The sequence below is a fragment of the Rhinolophus hipposideros genome (assembly GCF_964194185.1).
Source record: "Rhinolophus hipposideros genome assembly, chromosome: 6".
In the NCBI taxonomy this organism is placed as follows: domain Eukaryota; kingdom Metazoa; phylum Chordata; class Mammalia; order Chiroptera; family Rhinolophidae; genus Rhinolophus; species Rhinolophus hipposideros.
Window position 1 is genome coordinate 43,735,682 of NC_138052.1, and position 21,410 is coordinate 43,757,091.

Consider the following 21,410-nt stretch of genomic DNA (forward strand, 5'->3'; position numbering starts at 1 on the left):
GGAGTAAAATTTTAACGATAACTTGGGGTCCAACTGGATTTAATTTGTTTTGTGAAGGTTCCAAGCCATCCATGTCTGACACTAATATTAACATCTGAATGGAAATGATCTCTGCTGACATTTATTTACCAATACTATGCAAAGTAAATCTTATGTGAGCCCTGCTATAAGTGGAGAAAAGTGTCTATTATTCATTAATGCTCCTTTGGGGCATTGACATAGCTAGATGTGCGTGCATTTAAAATTTTGGAATATTTCCCATAATTAAAATTATTTCCCTGATTTGCAATAACATATATGGGAATCAATGGGCAAGTTAAGTAATCCTAGACATTTCTCTTCTCTGATTTTGGGAAGTAGCATATTTTCCAGATGTAGAATTAGGAAAAGTTTCTGGATGTACATCTTGTATCTGGTCGTCATTTACCACTACAAAGGGCTATTATATTTTTAAGTTACTACTAAAATGTGATACATTTTCATTAAAAATATTTTTGTAGATCCAGAAATATTAACTATAGTCATCTCTAGAAACAATAGTCAGAATGGTAACTGAGAAATATATTAAGCTTTACATGACTATGCCTTTTGCAATAAACATTTTTGAAACAAGTGGGTGTAATTTTACCCATTTATGAACAGTTTTTGCCAATGTGAATGTTGCACAAAAACTTAAAATGCTAATGGTTGTGTGGTCAAACCTATGACAGTGCTATGCAAAAACCCTAATTGTGGACATGTTGTTTTGCTGTTTATTTTGGTTTTTTTTTTTACCAATCGAAATGAACGGAGAACTGATAATCCTTCCACATTGGAGAGGCCAAGTTCTACCAGGCTAAGCGTCACAATGAAACCATCAAAGATATTCCAGCCTTCTTGGAAATAATAGTAAGGATCCATGGCAATAACTTTCAGAAACATCTCTGCTGTAAAGATCCCAGTGAAAACCTAAGATCAAAACAAAATTACTCTAATTCCATCAGATAATGATAAAAGTAGAATGACATAGTATTTGCTCTTGGAACGAAATGTTTATCCTATTTTCCCCATAATGATTCTATTACTAGCTTACAGTTGTACAATAATGTATAGTTGATGAAAGGCTCTCAAAAAGATTTCATTTTATCTTCACAGGACTTTATCAAGTGGCTAATACAGGTACTATAATTATTAATTTACTGATGAGGAAAGAGGACTTCACATGGGTTAAATGACTTGCCTGATATCATACAACTTGAACATGGCAGACTAGGATTTGAGTGCAAATCGATTTTAAATCAGTGTTCTTCCCGTTGTATAGAACTGCCTTTCCTCTGGATTTTATACAGCACAGGTACTGACAAGACTTTGCCCACGAACTGTTTTATTTATCTATAAGCTTCCTCCCATTTCTCTCAAATCAGATAGTTATTATACACGTGCATTATTATTATATGTGCATTACTATTATCAATTTGTTATGCACATGAAAAAATAAATTTACTTCCACAGTATAAATAAACACTAGAGCTTTAAAAATATAAATACTATAATACAGGATGTTTTATAAGTTTTGCTTTTTACCATCAAAAATCCTAAACCTCAAAACAAATACTACAGAAAATGCATGTATTACTTTAGAGACCTCTTTCTTTCAGCAAATAAAAGCTAATATTCCAAGTTGAGTTAACTGACACTTTAATAATTTATGTTCTTTAAGCAAAGAAGACAAAGAAGTGGCAACCTTCACCAAAAATGGCCTTGCTAATCATATAGTACAGAAAATGTACTGGAGATTTTCAATATTTTATAGTTTTGATATAGAACAGTTGGACAAAACAATGCATGTCCTACCTAGATCTTGGAAGTGAAAAGCTGGAGACATTTTTGAGATGTTAAATCATTGCTTACAGTGATGATGACTAAGCAAAATAAAAAAGGTTTACAATTTTATTTTAACCTTCTACAAGTAGGGGGAACTGTGATAATGTCATTTCAAAAAGTGTGTCCTTCAACTGGTTCTGCATATTGACAAAGTTAAAAATATCAGTATTGACTATTGCTCTCTTTCTCAGTTTTTGCTTTTACATTAAGAGCTATTATTGTTGGCAAAAAGTCTGATGTAGCCAGCTCAATATAATTTCCATCTTTTGGGAACCAGGAGGTAGGAAGTGTAGTAGAAAGACTCCTTTAAGCTATTAAATGTAAATAGTTTCTCAAACAAAAATTTTGAAGACTGAACACATTTACCTTCCAATATGCTTACCAAGTTTCCTACTGCAAGAACATGATTGAACTGATCCGTCATTGGATAGTGTTCCATGGCCATGAAAAGAGTATTTAAGACAATACAGATGGTGATGGCCAGGTCAACAAATGGGTCCATAACAACAAGGTTGACAATATGTTTCACTTTTAACCAATATGGTGAACAGTCCCAGATTAAGAATATGTTGGCAAATTTATACCAACATGGTGGGCATTTCTGCCTGGATTCTTCAAGCTCTATATTAAAAAAATAAGAACCACCAAAAGATATATTTTATACACATATATCCTTATTTATTTCAGATCCACTAGACTTCTTCTCAGTAATCAACACTTTCCATTTGCTACAAAGTCAACCTCTTTTGTATTTGAAAACAAACAAACTATATATAGTCTTTAGATTCCCAAAGATATTTCTTCAGAAATACACATAAAACTGAGATAGCAAAGAATAGATTTTTTTTCTTAAATGCATTGATAATATGGCTCAGCACTTGGCCTTAAGTGAATGATCTTTTAAATGAAGTCTCAGTAGAAACATGGGTTGGGAAAGTGCAGATACTGTGTGTAATTCTGTGTTCATGTCTGGCTAAATTATCATCCTCAAGTTATAAGAGATAGGGGAGGGATCAACTTGAGCCAAGAATCATCTTTTTAATTTGTTTTTATTTTGCAAAAATAACCTACTCTTCTCCTCCAATCTTGAGAGTATTTAGGTTGATGTTGGAAGTCCTAAGCTAAAAGGAACAGAACAGAGGATCACTTTGTCTAGTGGGATTAGAAACCCCCTAATAGAAAAGCTCATTCTGCATTTTCAAGGACTTGCCACAGACAGAAAAACATTCATCAGAATTCCAATATCACTGAATTTAAATAACTTTAAAAGCTCCTGGAATATATGAGTAGGTATAATAAAAAAATCTCTTAAATAAGGCCTCTTATATTCTCTTTAGAATATACTGTTTCCAACTCACAAAGACAGGTATTTGCTTCAAAAAAGATAAGTTTAATAAAAATAATTGGAACAAAAATGGAATTTATTACAAACCTTCTACTGTATTTGTTAAAATGCTGGCTATACTCATTGCTCTTTGCCTTTGGGAAGGATCTTCTAGAAAGTCCATGGAAACATGGAAAGAACTTGATCTTCTTTTTCTCATTTCAGTTTCAGTGGTTGTCCCCTGTAAAGAAAATGCTACTGTATTAAATAATGAACTTGAGCAATATGATAAGCAAACAACTAAATGTGACACAGTGAATTTCATGAAACACATGCATCATGCACTTTCATATTTAATCGGTGATGGCAGATATTGCTGACTTATTGTATCATTAACCTGGAATATCCAAACTGTCAACCATTTAGCCATACAGCAAAAACTGAGTTTTTTTTAACCTTCTTTCTGATTTCACAATTTTATGAGATGATGTAATTTGGATATAGTTGATGAATTTCTTGAAAGACATATTTAACAGTTATCCTTAATTTAGGAACTAATAGTAGAAAACTAACAAGTTGAAATGCCATATTAATGGTCAAGGCATTTTATTTTGAGAAGGTAGCCACTTATTTTTAAAGAAATACAAATAATTACAACACATGTAGCTGCCATCTCATTTTCTGGACACAAGACATAGATGTTCATTGACAACACAAACTGTATGTTAAAAAGAAACACACACACATGCTGCATGGACAACAGTTTCATCCAGGGTACCAAAGCAATAAGTCATCTAATTCTGACTTAGTCATGCCTCAACATGCTGATATACTTCCAGGTGAGTTAACAGTCTAATAAGAGGCAGCATGTGTTTAGAAATTCCTCATCTGGGTATACATCAGAAACACATATCATATCTTTGTACACAGACAATTCTTTTACCTGTCTGTATTTGTAATTTGTTTCTTTTCATTTAGATACTTAGATTAGTTTTGAGAAGACCTATATCAGCATTTTTTTTTTTTTTAGTTAGACAAATATGAGTACTAGAAATTTTAAGATAACAATGAAGCTCTATCTAGTTAGGCACAGTGTTCCTGAAAATCTTCTAAACTAAAGCAAGGATATATTGAAGAATCTGTTGGAAAGATTTATTATACACCCTTTACACTTAAATATTCATTAGACATCATTCATTTACTTTTACACCAGGGCTTTGGATGTCCTGCTATCTAAGTTCAGCATGGGTATATAGCAAATCCTCCAACTGGAGGCAGTAATTTATTTTTGTGTCTAATTTAGCCTTTGCATGTTTAATAAGTAAATGCATCCAGGTATTATGCAAGAGAGTGTTGAGGCTTTAAGTTTTAGTTGGTTAGTTTATTAAAAGTATTACAAGATGCAGTTGCATTCCCAGCTTGACCATCCAGGACTCATTCTCAAGGGGTTCCATTCTGTAGAAACACTGGCTGGTGCAGCAATAATGGGCCAGCCATGCCTGAACTATTTAAAACTTCCTTACATTGTCATCAGTAGCTGGCTTATCTATTATCACCTCTGGCAGAAGCTGTCCAACAGGCGATGTAGGAACCGAAGGTCCACCAACCAAGGAAACCACACCATTGCAGTCCACAGTGCTGTGCATCTTCCCATTTGCTGGAAATATTGCCAGCATCCGGGACGACCTACTGGTCTGACTTAGGTTACTGTTGCGACGCTCTCCATGTCGTCGGGGCACAAACAAGGAATCTCTCCGGCTCTCATTATCCTCAAAGGTGCTGTGCTCATCATCAGCAAAGTCATTTTCTGATCCCACATCCTTTGCTCGCCCTCTAAAGCTGAAAAGGCTCGTTCTGCTATTTCGCCTTGGAGAAAACAGGGAGCCTCGGATGCTCAACAAAGACTAACAGTTTGAAACCAAAAACAAACAAAACAAAACAAAAGGAAAATCATATTAATATAGCCATTTTATATGTATTTTGCAAAGTTAAGTTGAAGGAGATGTCAGCATTCGTAACAGAATGTAATTTATTCCTTTTGATCAACACTCTCACTCTTTGTGCGTTCGATTAAGTTAAATTAGTTTTAAAAAAGAGAGGTTTCCAGCCCGTGAGATTAATGAATGGGGAGACAGATCACAACTTAAAGATATCGAAAAACAAAACCCTGAACCACCGTTTTTCAAGTTCAAAAGGAAACATCCTTAATACATCACTATAGACATTGTAAACATTTGATAAACATAGCAGCATGGCCATAATAAAGCCACATTGGTTTTCTTTGCTCTTTCTTTCCAAGGAGTTTCAACGCTCCTCACAATGGTTTTAGTCCATCTTTCTAAAATCACTTAAATTAATCATTATATTTGTTGCATCTATAAGGAACAGTGTTGTGAGAATTTGAAATTAAGAGTGATGAGCTTTTCAATTAAGCGCACCATGACTAATATTTTCAGAAACACACGTGACTGTTAAAAAGTTAGGGGGTAAAAATACCCAAAAAACAACAACATGAAATCACCAAAAAGACGTAATGGGATCAATTAGTCCCATTACCTTTTTTTAAATTTAAATTTAAATATTTTTCATTTAGAAGTCTGAGGACCAGACAGATTTAATGTCATTAGTTACAAGTACCAGCAGACAGTGTCAGGATGAGAATCCAGTCTCCTGGCTTTCAACTTATAACTGTTGTCTCAACTATACCAACCCATTAATTTACAAATATGTGGAGTAAAATATTCTCATAACTATGTGAAGAAAGAACAGGTTTAAATATAATAAACACAGCAGTCAATTCAGTTGATGAAAATTCGTAAGTCTGATTTAATTCTCCCTGTCTTTAGGATTCTCATTTTCATCCATGCGTCATTTAACTCAGTGGTACTGTACCTGGTGTGGGGAGGAGTACCTCTTTTCATATGTCAAGCGATTCCCTTCGATAGAGAAGCGAAACCCTTTCCTCCTGATGCTGTCTTCAGATTCAGATTTATGGAATTCATCCTCATCTTTCTCTTCCCCACCAGACTGCTCTTTCTGTTTTCTTTTCTTTCTCCGATTTCTTCTTTCCTTAGCACTTTTGGAACTCAATTTGGAGGCTTCAGATGAGCTGTCTGAGAGCCCGCCTGCTGCACTGTGTTCTCTGGAATGCTCTGAGGCAGTTATAGCTGCTGCCTGCTACATGGAGGAGAAATGGTTTTAGCATGGTGCTAGAGAAGATTTTTATCTTTTTACAAAATGGCTCAAGTATTTGCATGGCATTTAAAAAGCACATTTAGCTGACTTAAGCTGATCTTACATAGAAAAAGTTCTGCAAGTATAAGAAAGATTTTTTTCTTTTCACCAATTGAAGCCTTTCAGAGTTAATTTGGTTTTCTCTGTATTAACATTGATTGCATATTATGCTTTACAGATGACATATTCAAAAGGCTCCATCAGGCAGCAACAAAAACAGAAATTTGTGCTACTTTTTGGGATTTGATATACTCAAAAGTTGGAATATACTTAACACTGTCTTTTTTTCTCTGGAGAAGAAACTGGGACATTGAAGAAAAGCTGATGAGGTACGTGAGGGCAAATCCAAATGTAAAAGGAATGAGGTAAAGAGCTGAGATCCTCTCTCCGGTTATTGAAACTTGATTGTCCAATACTCTCAAAATACTATCAATCAAATTTATGGAAGATGATAAAATTCCTTCCTCTCCCATCCATAATACTCTATCTAGAAGACTGGAGAAGGGAGGGTGAGTAGTTTCTGCTAAGCAAGACAAGGCATTCAGTTCTCCAAATACTATCCCCAGCTTCTTCAGCTCGGCACTGGTTGGTGCTTGTCACACGGACAGGGGATGGAAACAACATTTCTGATCACAGCTTCTACTGGTATTAAGTTGACAATTTATTATTATTATTATTGTCCACAGAGTACCCTCAAATACAGTGTCTCTTGCAAATAAATTAATATTCTCCAAACAACTTCAGTAAAGACAATGGGTTTGTATGGTAAAGTATTAGAGTTAAGAAAAATGGAAGTGAGAGGAGAGGCATTTTATTGTACTGTGCATACAAACACCTCACTATAAGAAAAAGTAATCCTTAGGTTACTTGATCTCTATAAAATTGATAACTTTCATATGCCACTTGGACATTGCTATATCAGAGAACATTGTATTATTCGATGACTTCCTTATTTATGTAAGAAAGGCAACTGAGCAACCACATTAAAGCTAATATATTTTTGGTTAAAGAAAGGAATAGACTATCTTCTAAGAACCAGGTGAACTTTTTAAATATAATAATCAACATTTTTTTTAGTAAGAAAAGATAATTTCTTAGGATTTTCTCCTAATGCCAGTATATACGTTCAATAAGTTTTTCACTTGAGAAGATCCCAAAATCACATTTTCCTTTTTATTAACAGCATGAGAGAGTTCTATTGTGGTCAATAGCTTAAACATCTTAGAATAATTAAACTTAATGATCTATAAATGATCAAAATGTGGAAATCTTTACTAATTCCCCATACTATCAACTTCTCTCAAGTACAAACAATTATCTGTCTCTCACTTTCTCTCCAGTATTTTGTAACAACTAAAACAGTAAAAAAGGAAAATACCACGAGATAGGACATATTTGACTTGATGAATTTACCTGTGCTGCCTCCTGTTGCTTTTTAAGCTGTTCAAGCATCTGCTGAAATTCAGCCTCTTTCTGTTCTGCTTCTTCCATGGTGGCCTGATTCTGTTCCTCATAGGCCATAGCCACCACAGCCAGGATCAAATTTATCAGATAGAATGAGCCCAAGAAAATGACGAGCACAAAAAATATCATGTATGTTTTGCCAGCAGCACGTAATGTCTGGAAACAAGAACATATCAGAATTAGTTTCTCAATATTATTTATCTAACAGGTAGCTTCAACTTTCAACTTACTTGTTTATCTTGTAGGACCCTATTATAAACAATAATTATGATGTCACACCCCCTACTACTTCTAGGTTTGGTTTTTTTAACCTCAACCTCTTCCTTCTCCCCTAACTCATACATTTATGTTCTTATTTCTAGTTGGGAATTCTTAGATTTACCAAGAATAAAAGAGAGTAAAGTAGAATACCATGAAGAGTTCCATCAAAGACCTGAGTTTTGATGAAAGCCAAGGAAGAGACCAAAGTCATCTTTCTATACGTGCTTATTTATTTTCATTACCTGCCACCTGAGAGATAATACTTGAGGGGTTAGATGGGAAAAGATGTGTCTTCTGTCTGAGAAGACTTGTGTCTGGGAAGAGTGGGAAGTAGGTTGTTGAGCTAAGGGGACATGACAGAGAATCACTGTCCCTGGCATCACTATGCTTAATATGTGTTGGAATTAATAGGATAAAGGAACTTAAATCTCCTGGTTTCAAGTTCAGCTTTTTCTGCTATATTATGCTGTGGTCTAAATTTCATAACTAAGGTGTTTTTCTTACATACTTCTACTTAAATGCAGTGTGTGTCTCTTCAGGTTCTTACCAGTTGGTAAAGATTTTCCCAGAAGTCCTGAGTCATCAGTCGAAAGAGGGACAAAAAAGCCCAACTGAAGGTATCAAAGCTTGTGTAGCCATAATTGGGGTTTCTACCAGCTTTCACACACATATATCCTTCTGGACATTGGCTGTAAATAGGGGGGAAAAAGTATTGCAGGAAGTCCTGTTTGTTCTGGTAGCACGCTATACTTATAACATTGTCTACTCAGGATGATTTGCTATTTCAAGAAATAGAAGTATGATAAATATGTAAGTAATACATTTCCCAACTTTGACTTAACATAACTGTACAAACTACTTGATGTCATCATTAAAATATTGAACAGCATTTCTAATAATATTTTACAAATCTATTTTCTGTTGATAATTAGCATTTTAATGTATCTCTCGTTTATTACTCCTACTATGGAGCCTCCAGAGATGAGTCTTGGCTCACATACACTCATCTAAGAAAAACAGCATTAGAGCTAACGTTACTTCTGGTTTTAGAAAACATAAATGCTTGCATAATATATAAATAATCTATCACCTTATAAGTAACCTTAATTATAGCAAATTAGTATAAATAAAGTTAGCTGGCTATTATCTGCTAGTTTTCACAAAAAAAATGGAGTAAAAAATGTGTGTGTTCATTCACACATACAAAAACACACACAAATTATTGGCTTACCCTGCATCAGAGCTATTTCCACATAGCAGTGCATCTAAAACACCCTCCAGAAAATAATGATATCCTGTTTAGAAAAAAGAAAGTCATATGATGAAATTCGCATTACCTTGTAAAAGTACAAGAAAATCAGGTCCTACTTTTAGAATTCATCGAGTAATTTAAATGCATTAAATGCTTCAAAGACACAGGTATTTGCCTCTTCTCCCTCCAAACACTAGATATGATATTAAGAGGATTAAACACTTAATAATACAAAGCATTTGCTCTTTGTAAATATAAAATTAGTGATGACAACAAGTATTAAAATACTATTTTAAAAAGTATCAGTGTTTTTCTACTACCCTCATAAAAAACCAAAAATGTCACTCTGTAAAAATAGGTAAGAATAATATGAATTTCTTTGCCTTCTCTAATCAGTCACACATTTCAAAATAAAGGGACTATATCTTTTCTGTTTTTCTGTATTTTTAAACATTACTTATAAATGTTTAATAATTAATTATCATGTATTCTACCAACTTTCAGAATATATCATAAGCAGTTTATAGTAAAGGAGGCATAAACCATGTCAATTACTAAAATGAAATTTAAAAAAATCTTAAATACTAAAGCTAAAATAATTACTGTAGGTAAATATTATATTATCTCAAAGCTTTTCGTCTCTGGCAAATTCCTTAGATTCTTTCGATATCCAGTTGAAGTATCACTTCTGTGAATTACTCCTTGATAACCTCTACTTCCTTCACACTAAAGATTGGCAAAATGGAGAACTCTCACTGTGATACCAGTAATATGTATATATTGGTTGGTGAAAAAGTAATTGCGGTTTTTGCAATTATTTTTAACCTTTTAAACCACAATTACGGTTGCACCAACGTAATACTTCCATTATTATTCCATCCATTATTCTATATTGCAATTATTTGTTTACAAATATTGTTCTTGAAAGAAAATCTAACCATTAATTATTTCCATTTTACTAGTGTTTGGGACCGAGTAGCCTTTAAATGAATAAAGTTTATTGAATGAATAAGTAAAGGGATGACAAGAAGAAACACATGAAATTTAATAATTGTTTTGTAAGAAAATGTTTTAAGAATTAAAAATTCAGATTTTCTAAGAAGAAATATTTTCTAGATGCTAAATTTTCAGAGAAATGTATTCTATGCATAGTTCCGTAAGGGATATAAAAACACATAATAGGAAATATAATTTTCATTTCCAATGTCTTTACTTCTTTGAACATAGAAAAATTCAGATATAATTTCTTAACTTTTAATTAAAATTAAACAAAGTGAAAGGAATATAATTGTTTCTGGATTAATTTTTGATATCAGATATTTATGTGAAGTTTTTCCCATTAAGGTCAATGATCTATAAACTTAAACTGAAGAAAATAAAAATTTCAATCATAATGTTTATCTTTAGCTTTAATAAATTTAATTTTCTAGTACTTTCAAAGACAAACTACTTTGTTTATATTTGCATTTGGTTTAAAATAATCTTTTTCAACAAATGGAATATTATTAGGGAAAATGATAAGAAACAGGTTTTTAGAGCTGAAAATGATCTCAAATATCCTTGAATTTGAATATAAGGAAATGAAATCCAGTAGCTTTTCACTGGAGAGAATAAACCTTAAGTGACATCCTCATCGTCAGTTCCTTCATATTCAATTTTTAAAAATAAACAGATTTCAGGTAGTTGATGACAGCAGTGGAATTACTGGCAAATGAAGTGAAGAACAAGAATTTCATGCATTGCTCTGACACATATTTTTCTCAATCAAAGCATTTTTCTTAATCTAGAGATTTACAATTGTTGACAAATTACTTGTGGGCATATCACTAATATAGAAGAGTTAATCTGTATCAACCGAGGTATTTTTCAGATCTGCAACTATAAAAAGATACTGATTAGTTTTTTTTATTATTATGGTATCATTAGTTTAAGAATTATCAACCCTCAGTAACCTTCTATGACTAATCCTACTTTTTCCACATAACCAGTCACTAGGTTTTCTTTCTTTTTTGATATTTTTCCTAAATATTGGTCATTACCTTAAAATAATAAACATATAGCTAAATATAAATACATGTAGAGTATAAGTTTTATATATTTGATATTTTATCTTTAAAAAGGGACATTTTTTCTCCTCATGAATAACATTCTTACTCTGCTTTTGAAATACTGCTACTGGCACATACTAGAATAAGTAAAAGAGAGACAGAAACGTTCCTTCTTTTATTGTCACAGTAAAAACAGAAAAAAATATTAGGCCAATTATTTTTCCATCCTTCCAGAGTAGACTTTTAAACATTTGACTATTTTGTCTAAAGTCCTGAAATATAAATAAACTGTCCCATAACTTTACTGATTTATTTGACATTTTCGTACTCTCTCCTAAATCTTAGTTGACTTTAATTACCTTCTCTTTGATGTAATACTACTTTTAATTTTTATACTATAAATATAAGACTGTTAGGTTTACCATTAAGTCTCAATTGATTTCATAAAATGACAATAAAATAACCTACTGAACTATATCACTCTGAAGCCATGTGTCATCACCATTATTTTCCTTGCCTCCTGCACAGTCTCTAGTACAGAAAGGCATGCTGTAATTAGTGTTCAATGGGTTATAGTTACATAGTACTTTAGAGTTCACATATGGCTTTAGAATATATTATATTATTTGATTGTCTTAATTATCACAGGAATGGACCCCACCCAAAGATCCTAGGAATATTTCTTTGTAGCTGAATTCTTCAGCCTCCCATTTGATGATACAACAGAAGATGCCATTTAGGAGTCAAAATTAGAATAGTTATCAATAAAATAATTAAAGGTATGTGCAAACCATTGATATGATGATTAATAGATTATAACCTGTTAAGCAACCATTTAAGAAAAATGCCCATGCCTAAATGGAAGGCAGATCAACATTGAAAAGATGAATCTATACAACAGTAATTCTTACTTGAATCTTGAATATATGATTTCCAGTCAAATTCAATGACAGTTTCGTTTACAAGTGTGCCATTGTAATTCACAGTTATATTCTTCTCTATACTATGCTCCTCCAGGGAGGAATTGGTGGGGGGCCATAGCACACATTTATTCCGCAGGTTGCCCATGAAGAGCTGCAGCCCGATCAGCGCGAACACACTCAGACAAAACACGGTCAGGATCATGACATCTGAGAGCTTCTTCACAGACTGGATCAGGGCCCCCACAATGGTCTTCAGGCCTGAAGGAAAGGATATTGTTACTATTAAGACTTAGAACACCTGAAATAACAAAACCGTACACAATTTTCTTGAAAACATTCCATGCATAGGTCTGAAAATGACTGCAATGCTTGTGGAAGAGCAACACTTTATGGTAGGCTGAAGGGCTAATGGAGACGAACTCCAGATACGCAATGACCCAAACAGTGAAAGGAAGATCTGTATCCCATTATGTTGAAAACACGGGATACATATAAGAAAACACGGGAGGTTCATGGTCTTCATGATGCCTATATCAATGAAAGGAGCTTGTATTTCTTTTTTTTTTTTTGCTAATGAAACTTGCTTCACAATTTTCATTGTTATAAAACCGACATACTTTCAGTTGTCATTTTTATAACAAATTATGTGAATAAATGTTTTTGAATTCCTACTTCTAATTAAGAAAGATTTTGCTATAAAACCTGACGTGGCTGGGAGTATAATGCACTTTAAGAAAATAAATCCTCCTTAAGACCCATGTTATTCTTTATTATCTTAATCCTTTGTCTTTTAAAGCAATATTAAGGTTACATTGAATAGACATAGTCATTAATGCCTAAAATGAACAAGAAATTACAGATTGGTACATATTCAATAGGAAACAACTCCTTGGTACAACTGTTAAGAAGGAAAATAAAAACACAGACTGTATGTTACAGTGTCTCATGCAAGAAATTGTTAAACTCCAAGGCTGACAAAAAATGTGAGACCATAAGAACTTTTGTCCAAATAATAAGAATCATTTTCTTTGAAACACCTGATTTTGGCTATAATTATTTTAAATTATTTTGATTATCATAGTTCCTGATTTTCTGTGATCCTGAATGTCAAGCAAAGAAGCTGTTACTGAAAAAAAAACATGATGGATTAACCTTAGTGTTTAACCTAGCTCTCACCTGGAATGACTGAAATTGTTTTCAGTGCTCGGAGAACTCTGAATGTTCTCAACGCTGAGACATTGCCCAGGTCCACAAACTCTGTCACGTATCTGTAATAGGGAGTTCACACAAAAACACAATAACAAGACACAAAGAAAGAGCTGTAGGTACAAGGAGCCTTATGTTTTTCACTAATCACTTCTTACCTGTAATTACAGAAATAGTTTTCAAAGCTCTCAAGACTCTGAAAGTTCGAAGAGCTGAAAAATTGCCTAGGCTTACAAATTCTGTTACATACCTGTAGAATTAAATCAGAGTTATTCAATATTTAAGCAGGATTTATATTATTTTCTTGGGTCTTCTATAAAGACCTTCTCGGAGATTTTAAATGATAATTTTGTAAATAGCAATTTGGACATTAGAGTCTATTGGTATTGTTTTCTTTACTCACATTAACTAGATGTAAACTTCATAAAGTACAATCCTGTTGCCATTCTGAAAAGCAATACAACCAACATCATGTGTAACTTAGGAGAATTAAGCAAAAAGAAAATAAATCCTGGCCATAGTTTCAGTTAGAAAAAAACAATGCATGAAATTGTCCAAGAGAATCTTAAGCATGAAAAAGCAGCTTGCCTTACTGGCTATCTATATACGATAAATTTTCCCTCATGCAACTCTTAAGTGAAAATTAGATAAATTAAGGACAATATTTTATGGGGGCTCAATGATGCTCTGCCATTACTGCTATTTTATTCTTTACGAAAAACATTAGTCCCCACATGCCTTCTTTTGAACTGTGGTCAGAGGAAAAGGCGACTAATTGGCTTCTCCTGACTAGATAAGGAATTACAAGGAGACAGGCAGCATTTGGACCTGCGTGTATCAGCTCTATTTCTCCTCCTGTCCATCCCGTTACACCTGTCAGAGGCCAAAAAGGTTAGCTGTTGAAGGAATGAGGAGAGCACATGGTGCTGGACCACTTTCCTCCACATTCGATTTCACCTACTCCTGAATCTACTTCTATTACTTTCCTGAGTCTCTTCTTTCTTGGGGAAGTTTACCACTAGAGCAAAAAAAGGACAGGGATGCAGAAACTGGGCACATTACCGAATGTATCTGGAAAGGAGATAAGGATAAGAAGATTTATGCTGAGGGTAAAGAAAGAGATGAAGAAAATTATAATAGGAAAGAAGAGAGGAAGAAAGAAAAAGAATCAGTTTAGAAATAAAAAGTTGCCAAGAGAGTATGTCTGTTTATAAGTCTTAAAATTATATAAGTCTTAAAATTATATAAGTCTATATATAATTATATAAGTCTTAAATTTGCTGATGGAGTAATTTCATATATTAACTACATAATTAAATGCCTTATTTTTCCTATTAGTTTGATTTGTCACAATGTTCAGTAGGTGATTATTTTCTATTATGCTCCTAAAGTAATCAAAGAAGATGTAGAGAGTGCATACTATGGATAAGGTCGATGAAAGTTTGTGCCACCAGCAGAGTTGTTTGTGGCTCTAATTTTAAAAAGCCATTTTCACAGATGTATTATGAATACACTTGTGCTTTCATAGGGTGTGTGTGTGTGTGTTTGTGTGTGTGTGTGTTTCGAAAAAGCAGCATGTATGAAATTTGCTGATAGATGTTACATGTGAAAATTGTAATTTCAACCACTGCACAGCCTCTATGCCAAAGCGAAATGCCACTTTGACATCTGTGATGCTAAATTAAAATCCGAAGCTTAAATGTATAAATCACACCAAAATATTCTACAGTTAAAGCAAACTTATTCTTTCAAAGCATAAGTATTCATACAAAATCAAACCATCTCTTTTGAAGCTTCAAAAAGGCACTTACGCGAATGTAATGACAGTAAAGTCGAGCCAGTTCCATGGGTCCCGAAGGAAAGTAAAATCTTCTACACAGAAGCCCCTCGCAATAATTTTTATAAGTGATTCAAAAGTATATATTCCTGTGAAGGTGTATCTGGAACAAGTACCCAAAAGAAATTAATAAAGTAATAATTTTTTTTCATATCATATCATCAATTTCTTATTATTTTGTCAGTGGAATACATAAACATTATATAAGAAATCAAAGCAGGTTGATGTTATTTTCATGGAACTAGAACATAGCCCTAAATTTAAATTCAACAAAGAGTTGTTTTTAAAATGTCCTAAGAGCCGAGTGAGAAATACATGCTATATGAAGTCTAGGTAGCTACTACCTGAAATGTCTTAGTATTGACATAAATGAATAAAGCCTCCTGAGAATTATCTAGTACCTTCACGTGATGGAGTGGCCAATCAATAATATTGCAGAAGCATAAAATTGTTTTCCTTTAGAAAGTAGAAAACTAAATTTCAACCACGTTTTATGAGTGAGACAGCACTGACAAATTAGCAAGTCTGACATTTCCCCCTTTCCATGGCTAGGACAGATTAACTTACTTGGAAAAAGGATTTTGTTAACATCAAAGTGGATAATTCTAGAGTCACAAGAGGTGAAATTTGTATTTAGCATAAAATATGGGGCTAATTCAGAAACCTTGTGAAGTTTAAATCTTCTGTTCAGAAGTTGGGAGAACAAAAATCACAGGAATTATAGTGACGAAAAACCTATGGGCTTCACATGTTAACTCCAGGAATTATTTGTATATAAGTTATATTTCCTTCATAATCTTTGTCCCTTTTCTGACTGGTTCCAGTCTGTAAGTGTCCAAGAATGGAACAGGTTCTTGGGAATATGTTTGGGGTCGTTGTTTTAAGGGTCAGCAGCCACAGAGCAATAGTGGTTACCACGGGCAGCCTGGGCAGCAACAACAGCTCTTATGACAAATCTGGGTCCTCAGCCCTCAGAGGGACCCCAGAACAGAGCCCATCAATGTATTCAGTTTCTGAAAATGTTACCCGAACTTTCACCTCAGTTAGTTTGGCCTTCAGCCCCCTGAACGTTCAAGTTCTAAAATCCCAACTTTGGGGATTTTTTTTCAGCGAATTGTTGGGTGACTGCTCTTGAAATTGATACAAGACTGACATGAAGTGGACATGCCTGATGGAAGGGACAACTTTGTGAGACTCAACACTGTCTTTGTATGGTGTGTATCACTTGACCCTGTAAATTCCTAACTCACTGAATTCCTCTGGAATTTAACTGGAGCCAAGGTCTACCACACTGGCTCTTTCCCACAATTGCTTTCATCGCATTTGCTTTGGTCACTGTAGACCCTAAAGGAAAAGTGGTGTGTGACCAAGAACGATGGCCTTCTGGTAACCACCAAGTGCAGATGAAGGAGAGATATTAGACCCAACACCAGCAGGCCTGAGGATCAATGAATATTGTCTTCCTGCTTTGTAATCATGTCTAGAAATAGCCTTAATTAAAATGCTCTTCGGTTTTATTTAGAAGGTACAGTGAAACATAGTTTCAAAATCCTAAATACAAATGTATATACATCTATATGACTATAAATCTATTTCTATCTATCTGTCTGTCTATCTATCTATCTATCTATCTATCTATCTATCTATCTATCTATCTATCTATCATCTATCCATCCATCCATCCATCCATCCATCCATCCATCCATCTATCTATCTATCTATCTATCTATCTATCTATCTATCTATCTATCTATCTATCTATCTATCGTATATATATGTACTCACATACTAGGTAGTTTAAAATATAAGTTGAACTTACTCTACATTCTTTGTCCAGTCAGGAGGATTACTCATTGTCATAAACACACAGTTTGTCAAAATAGTGCACATAATTAGCATGCTGAATAATGTGGGTTATTGTTAAGGAACACACACAAGAAATCCAAATCCATGTATTATATTATATAAAAATAACATTAGAAACCTCAAACTACAGTTTAGTCGGGACTCAATTATAAATACACTGTGGTAAAGTCATCTAACCTCTGTAAATTTGTTTTATCATCAGTAAAATGTCGTTAATAATAATCACCCTCACAGAGTAATGGTACAGATGAAATGAAATCATGTACAAGAAAGCTTTATGTACGTACAAAATGTTGCTTTTGTTACTATTATTAAATCAATAGATTTACGGTCCAGAGAACTTTAGTGGGAAAACTAGAGTCATAAAGTTTTTGAGCAGAAAGCATTGGCTTGAACTCATTCAGGTGATTAAAATAGTAAATTGTTGAAGAAGGTACATATCTGCAACATTGTAATTCTTAAATACATATTATACAATATAGTTCAATATATTAAAAAAATATGTTCAAAGTGCAGCATGCTGCTAGGTGTCAGGTTCCTCAACTTTGAGTTCCTACAATTGTAGCAGCATTGGATACGATTAAAAGTGAATAATATTCTTGAAGGCTAAGACTTAACATGATGTGAACGTAATTAAAATTCAACATAAAAGTGGTCTTGGATAAGTCACTCAGCTTTTCCATGCCACTGAATCTTTTTATGTCTCCACTGACTTTTATACAATGGAGCTAATTTTTGTATAGCCCTAATCAAGCATAGATCTCATCAGTTTTAGGTGCAGGATAAAGGAGTTAATACGTGTGAAGTACTTGGAACAGATCTGTATATTAGTAGACATGATCCAAGTGTTAGCTAAAACAAATGACTAAGACATAACAGAATCATGGAGCTGAACCTAGAAAAGCAACTAGTCTAATCACTATATTTTAGAAATCAGAGATACAAGGCCTAAGCCCTAGAGAAATTAAATAACTTGGATGAGGACTAGAACACAAGTTTCCTGCCTTCACTTCCAATAGTTCCAGTACAGTTTATTGTCAAAAACAAAATTTTCCATAAGTAAAAAGAAAGTTTTCATCAAATGACCACATGATGGCACTAGGAACACAAACGAGGATAAGGAAACTTCCACAAATATAAAAATGCTGAACATACGATTTTTTAATATTTCAAATCTTTTAATGTTAGAAATAGCATATTATTCCACTAAGGAATCTCTTGCTGTCAGTTTCAAAATAGAATGGACTTTTAAATTTTGGAAACCTTTTTTTTTTTAAAAATAAGGTAGTATGAGTTCATCATCATTACAAAAGTATTTCTTTATATATTAATGCCAAAGCCATCAAATGAAGCATAATCAGATATGAAGTTTTTGCCAATGAATATGAACAGATTAATTTAGTTGCAGTCTTTTTTTTTAACGCCAGTGGGAAACACAAAGCCAAATCCCTAAAGACCATTTAGAAATATATATAATCTCAACTTCTTTCATTAACTTCTAGAATCTTTACTAAGCAATCAGTTCTGCATGGCAGAATCATAATGCAATGATTTAAATTTGAAATTCAACCAATATTCCAATACTGTCTTCACAAATTTCATTAGGAAAGTTCTAGAGTTAAGTAAGTGTTGGCCAAAGCCCCCTGACATTCTCCCATGGGAAATATGCTTAAAGTTTTATTCTCAGTTACATCAAAATGCTTGATATTATAGATATGTCTAATCTTGTTTCTGGAAGTATAGTTCTTTGTTATTATAGCATTATTCACTGCAAATTTTAGATAATCACAAACTTTGTACAAGGATGGTAAAGATAAATATGGTTATCTTACACTACATTTGTACGACTCGATACATACAAGTAATTTTAGAAAGATACGTATATATATGTATATATATATAAAATGTTAAAGACTTTGACATATAAGATATATTTGAGATATATTTAATATACATACATAATATTTACATAATGTTAAAGACTTTGTAATTTTCAGTGACATCTATGTGATTAGCAAACATTAAAAAAAAAGTTTATATGAAAAAAGAAGATACAAAATGAGAGGGATGAAAGCCCTAAAATATGGACATTTCCCACCTTAGTTTTACATTTAGCTACAAAGCACTTATAAATTATGTACAAAAAATTAATATTGATCACTTGAAAAGGATATGAATGTACCAAAATCTTAATAGCTATTTTCCTAAGAGGATTGAAGGGAGTTAAAATGTACAGGGCAGAGGTGGCACTGAACCGGAAGATGGCCTTCCCTTTATTCAATACTATAAACGTCTGTAAGATAGGAACACAACATAGAAGTATAAAAGTATAAACCATTTGAACTCTATTGCCTACTTTCTGTTATTTGTCATAACGAATCATTCCAACGTTGCAACCTTTAATGTGCACCATGAAGATAAACTGTCACTAGATCTCTTATGAACTAGAGAGGACATCCATGGTATCACTTACCTTTTACCTGACACTTACCTGCAATTTCATCATGAAGAAGACATTTGGTCAAGAAAACATATTTATTATCTTAATATTTTAAACATCTGAGTTAAGTGAATGTCTTAAATAGGTGCATACTTCATTTTATTCTAAAAATCCTAAGACAGTACATTCCTTTTGTATGGATTTCAGCTTTCCCATTTCTAATATCTTGAAAATTAATCCTATGGAATGCAAAATAGAACCAATCCTTTTAAAAAAATATTCGTTTACCATTTATGCTTATAAAATAAACATTATCACTCTATTTGTATTAGGAAATAAAAACAGTCTCCTTCAAACCCACTCTTAGGTTGATGGATACAATCCAATAATTGATTTTTGAAGGCCAAGTTCCCTGGAGAGTATGTGTTGACCAGGAGTGCTAAATTCTGAACTGGGATTTCTGAGTTAGCTGACACTCTGAAGTTTAATCCCAATTGACTGCCTGTCTCATGTAGTGCTTTCTTAGCACAGAGGAAAAACTCAAAGCCCCTGCAGAAACTAGGATCCATGAACGTGAATGAAACTGCATTCTAAAAATTAGGTACATTTAAAAGCAATGAGCAGTGTGAAAACAAAAAAAATTGAGCAGCAACATACAATAGCATAAGAAGAATTCTGACTCAGTGTTTCTTAAGAAATTTACTTATAATCAGACAGAGCTGGGCGGGGGGAGTCATTTTCTCTGTGAAGAATATATCTTGGGAAAGGAAACTCAAACTTTTTAAATTAAAATTCACCCATGCTTCAAAAGTTTGCCTTTTCACTTTAGGATCCATATCTGTGTAGATCACATTATGACACAACAAGTGTTAATTTTATTTTTACATTCTACAAAGAATTTTTGACAAGAGTGTATGACATTTAGTCTTCTGGTCATTCATAGATTTCTTGTTTCTTTTTCCCTCTACCTTCAGGGTTTTCTAAATTCAAGTAGAGTAATCACTCCAAAATATTTACAACACAGCCGTTAGAGTCACTGATCCCTGTGCAACCAAAAATCTGCCTATAACTTTTGACTCCTCAAAACTTAACTAATAGCCTACTGTTGACCAGAATCCTTACTTATAATACAGATAGCCAATTAACATATATTTTGCATGCTATAGGTATTGTATACTGTATTCTTACAATAAACTAGAAAAAGAAAATATTAAGACAATCCTAAGGAACAGAAAATGCATTCACAGTATTGATTTTTTAAAAAAATCACATATTAGTGGACCCATGCCATTCAAATCCATGTTGTTCAAGGGTCACTGTATGGAGTTGCCCTGTGTATGGTTAGAAATGCCCAGAATCAGAGTTGAGAAAGTGTGTTCTCCCAACTAGTGCTGGTTTCCAAGTTGTTCTTGGTCTGTGACAAGTAAGTGTTTAGAAACTTTTAAAACAATCTGAAAAACTAATTTTATATTTGTTGAGTGTAATAATAAAAAGGGGGGCTCTGTTTTGTGGGTCTCTTGCAATTATCTAGAAATTAACCTTATTGTATTTTATAGAAGAATGGTGACCTCATCTTTCCGACGGAGAGTTTCAGAAGCATTGCTGTAAGTATAACTTTGACTGTATACTTCCTCGTTCATCTTTGAAGGGCTATGGGTTCAGAATACAAAGAAAACCATATACCAAGTCCAT

General features: G+C 33.4%; 1 protein-coding gene across 8 annotated transcripts in view; it reads right to left on the minus strand.

Moving 5' to 3' along the window:
- Window positions 1–21,410, minus strand: part of LOC308498797 (sodium channel protein type 1 subunit alpha) — a 132,578-nt gene that overhangs the window by 40,772 nt on the left and 70,396 nt on the right. For 2 of the 8 annotated variants that reach the window (XM_081051438.1, XM_081051439.1), the window contains 13 exons: window positions 19,451–19,571; window positions 17,232–17,319; window positions 15,387–15,515; window positions 13,546–13,637; window positions 12,358–12,627; window positions 9,378–9,441; window positions 8,694–8,835; window positions 7,835–8,041; window positions 6,080–6,364; window positions 4,711–5,091; window positions 3,296–3,428; window positions 2,246–2,484; window positions 775–948 (listed from right to left, as the gene is read on the minus strand). In XM_081051438.1, coding sequence (XP_080907564.1) covers window positions 775–948; window positions 2,246–2,484; window positions 3,296–3,428; window positions 4,711–5,091; window positions 6,080–6,364; window positions 7,835–8,041; window positions 8,694–8,835; window positions 9,378–9,441; window positions 12,358–12,627; window positions 13,546–13,637; window positions 15,387–15,515; window positions 17,232–17,319; window positions 19,451–19,571 — 2,325 coding nt within the window. The remainder of the gene's footprint in view (window positions 1–774; window positions 949–2,245; window positions 2,485–3,295; window positions 3,429–4,710; window positions 5,092–6,079; window positions 6,365–7,834; window positions 8,042–8,693; window positions 8,836–9,377; window positions 9,442–12,357; window positions 12,628–13,545; window positions 13,638–15,386; window positions 15,516–17,231; window positions 17,320–19,450; window positions 19,572–21,410) is intronic. The other 6 variants (XM_081051445.1, XM_081051443.1, XM_081051440.1 and 3 more) reach the window with 6 other exon arrangements.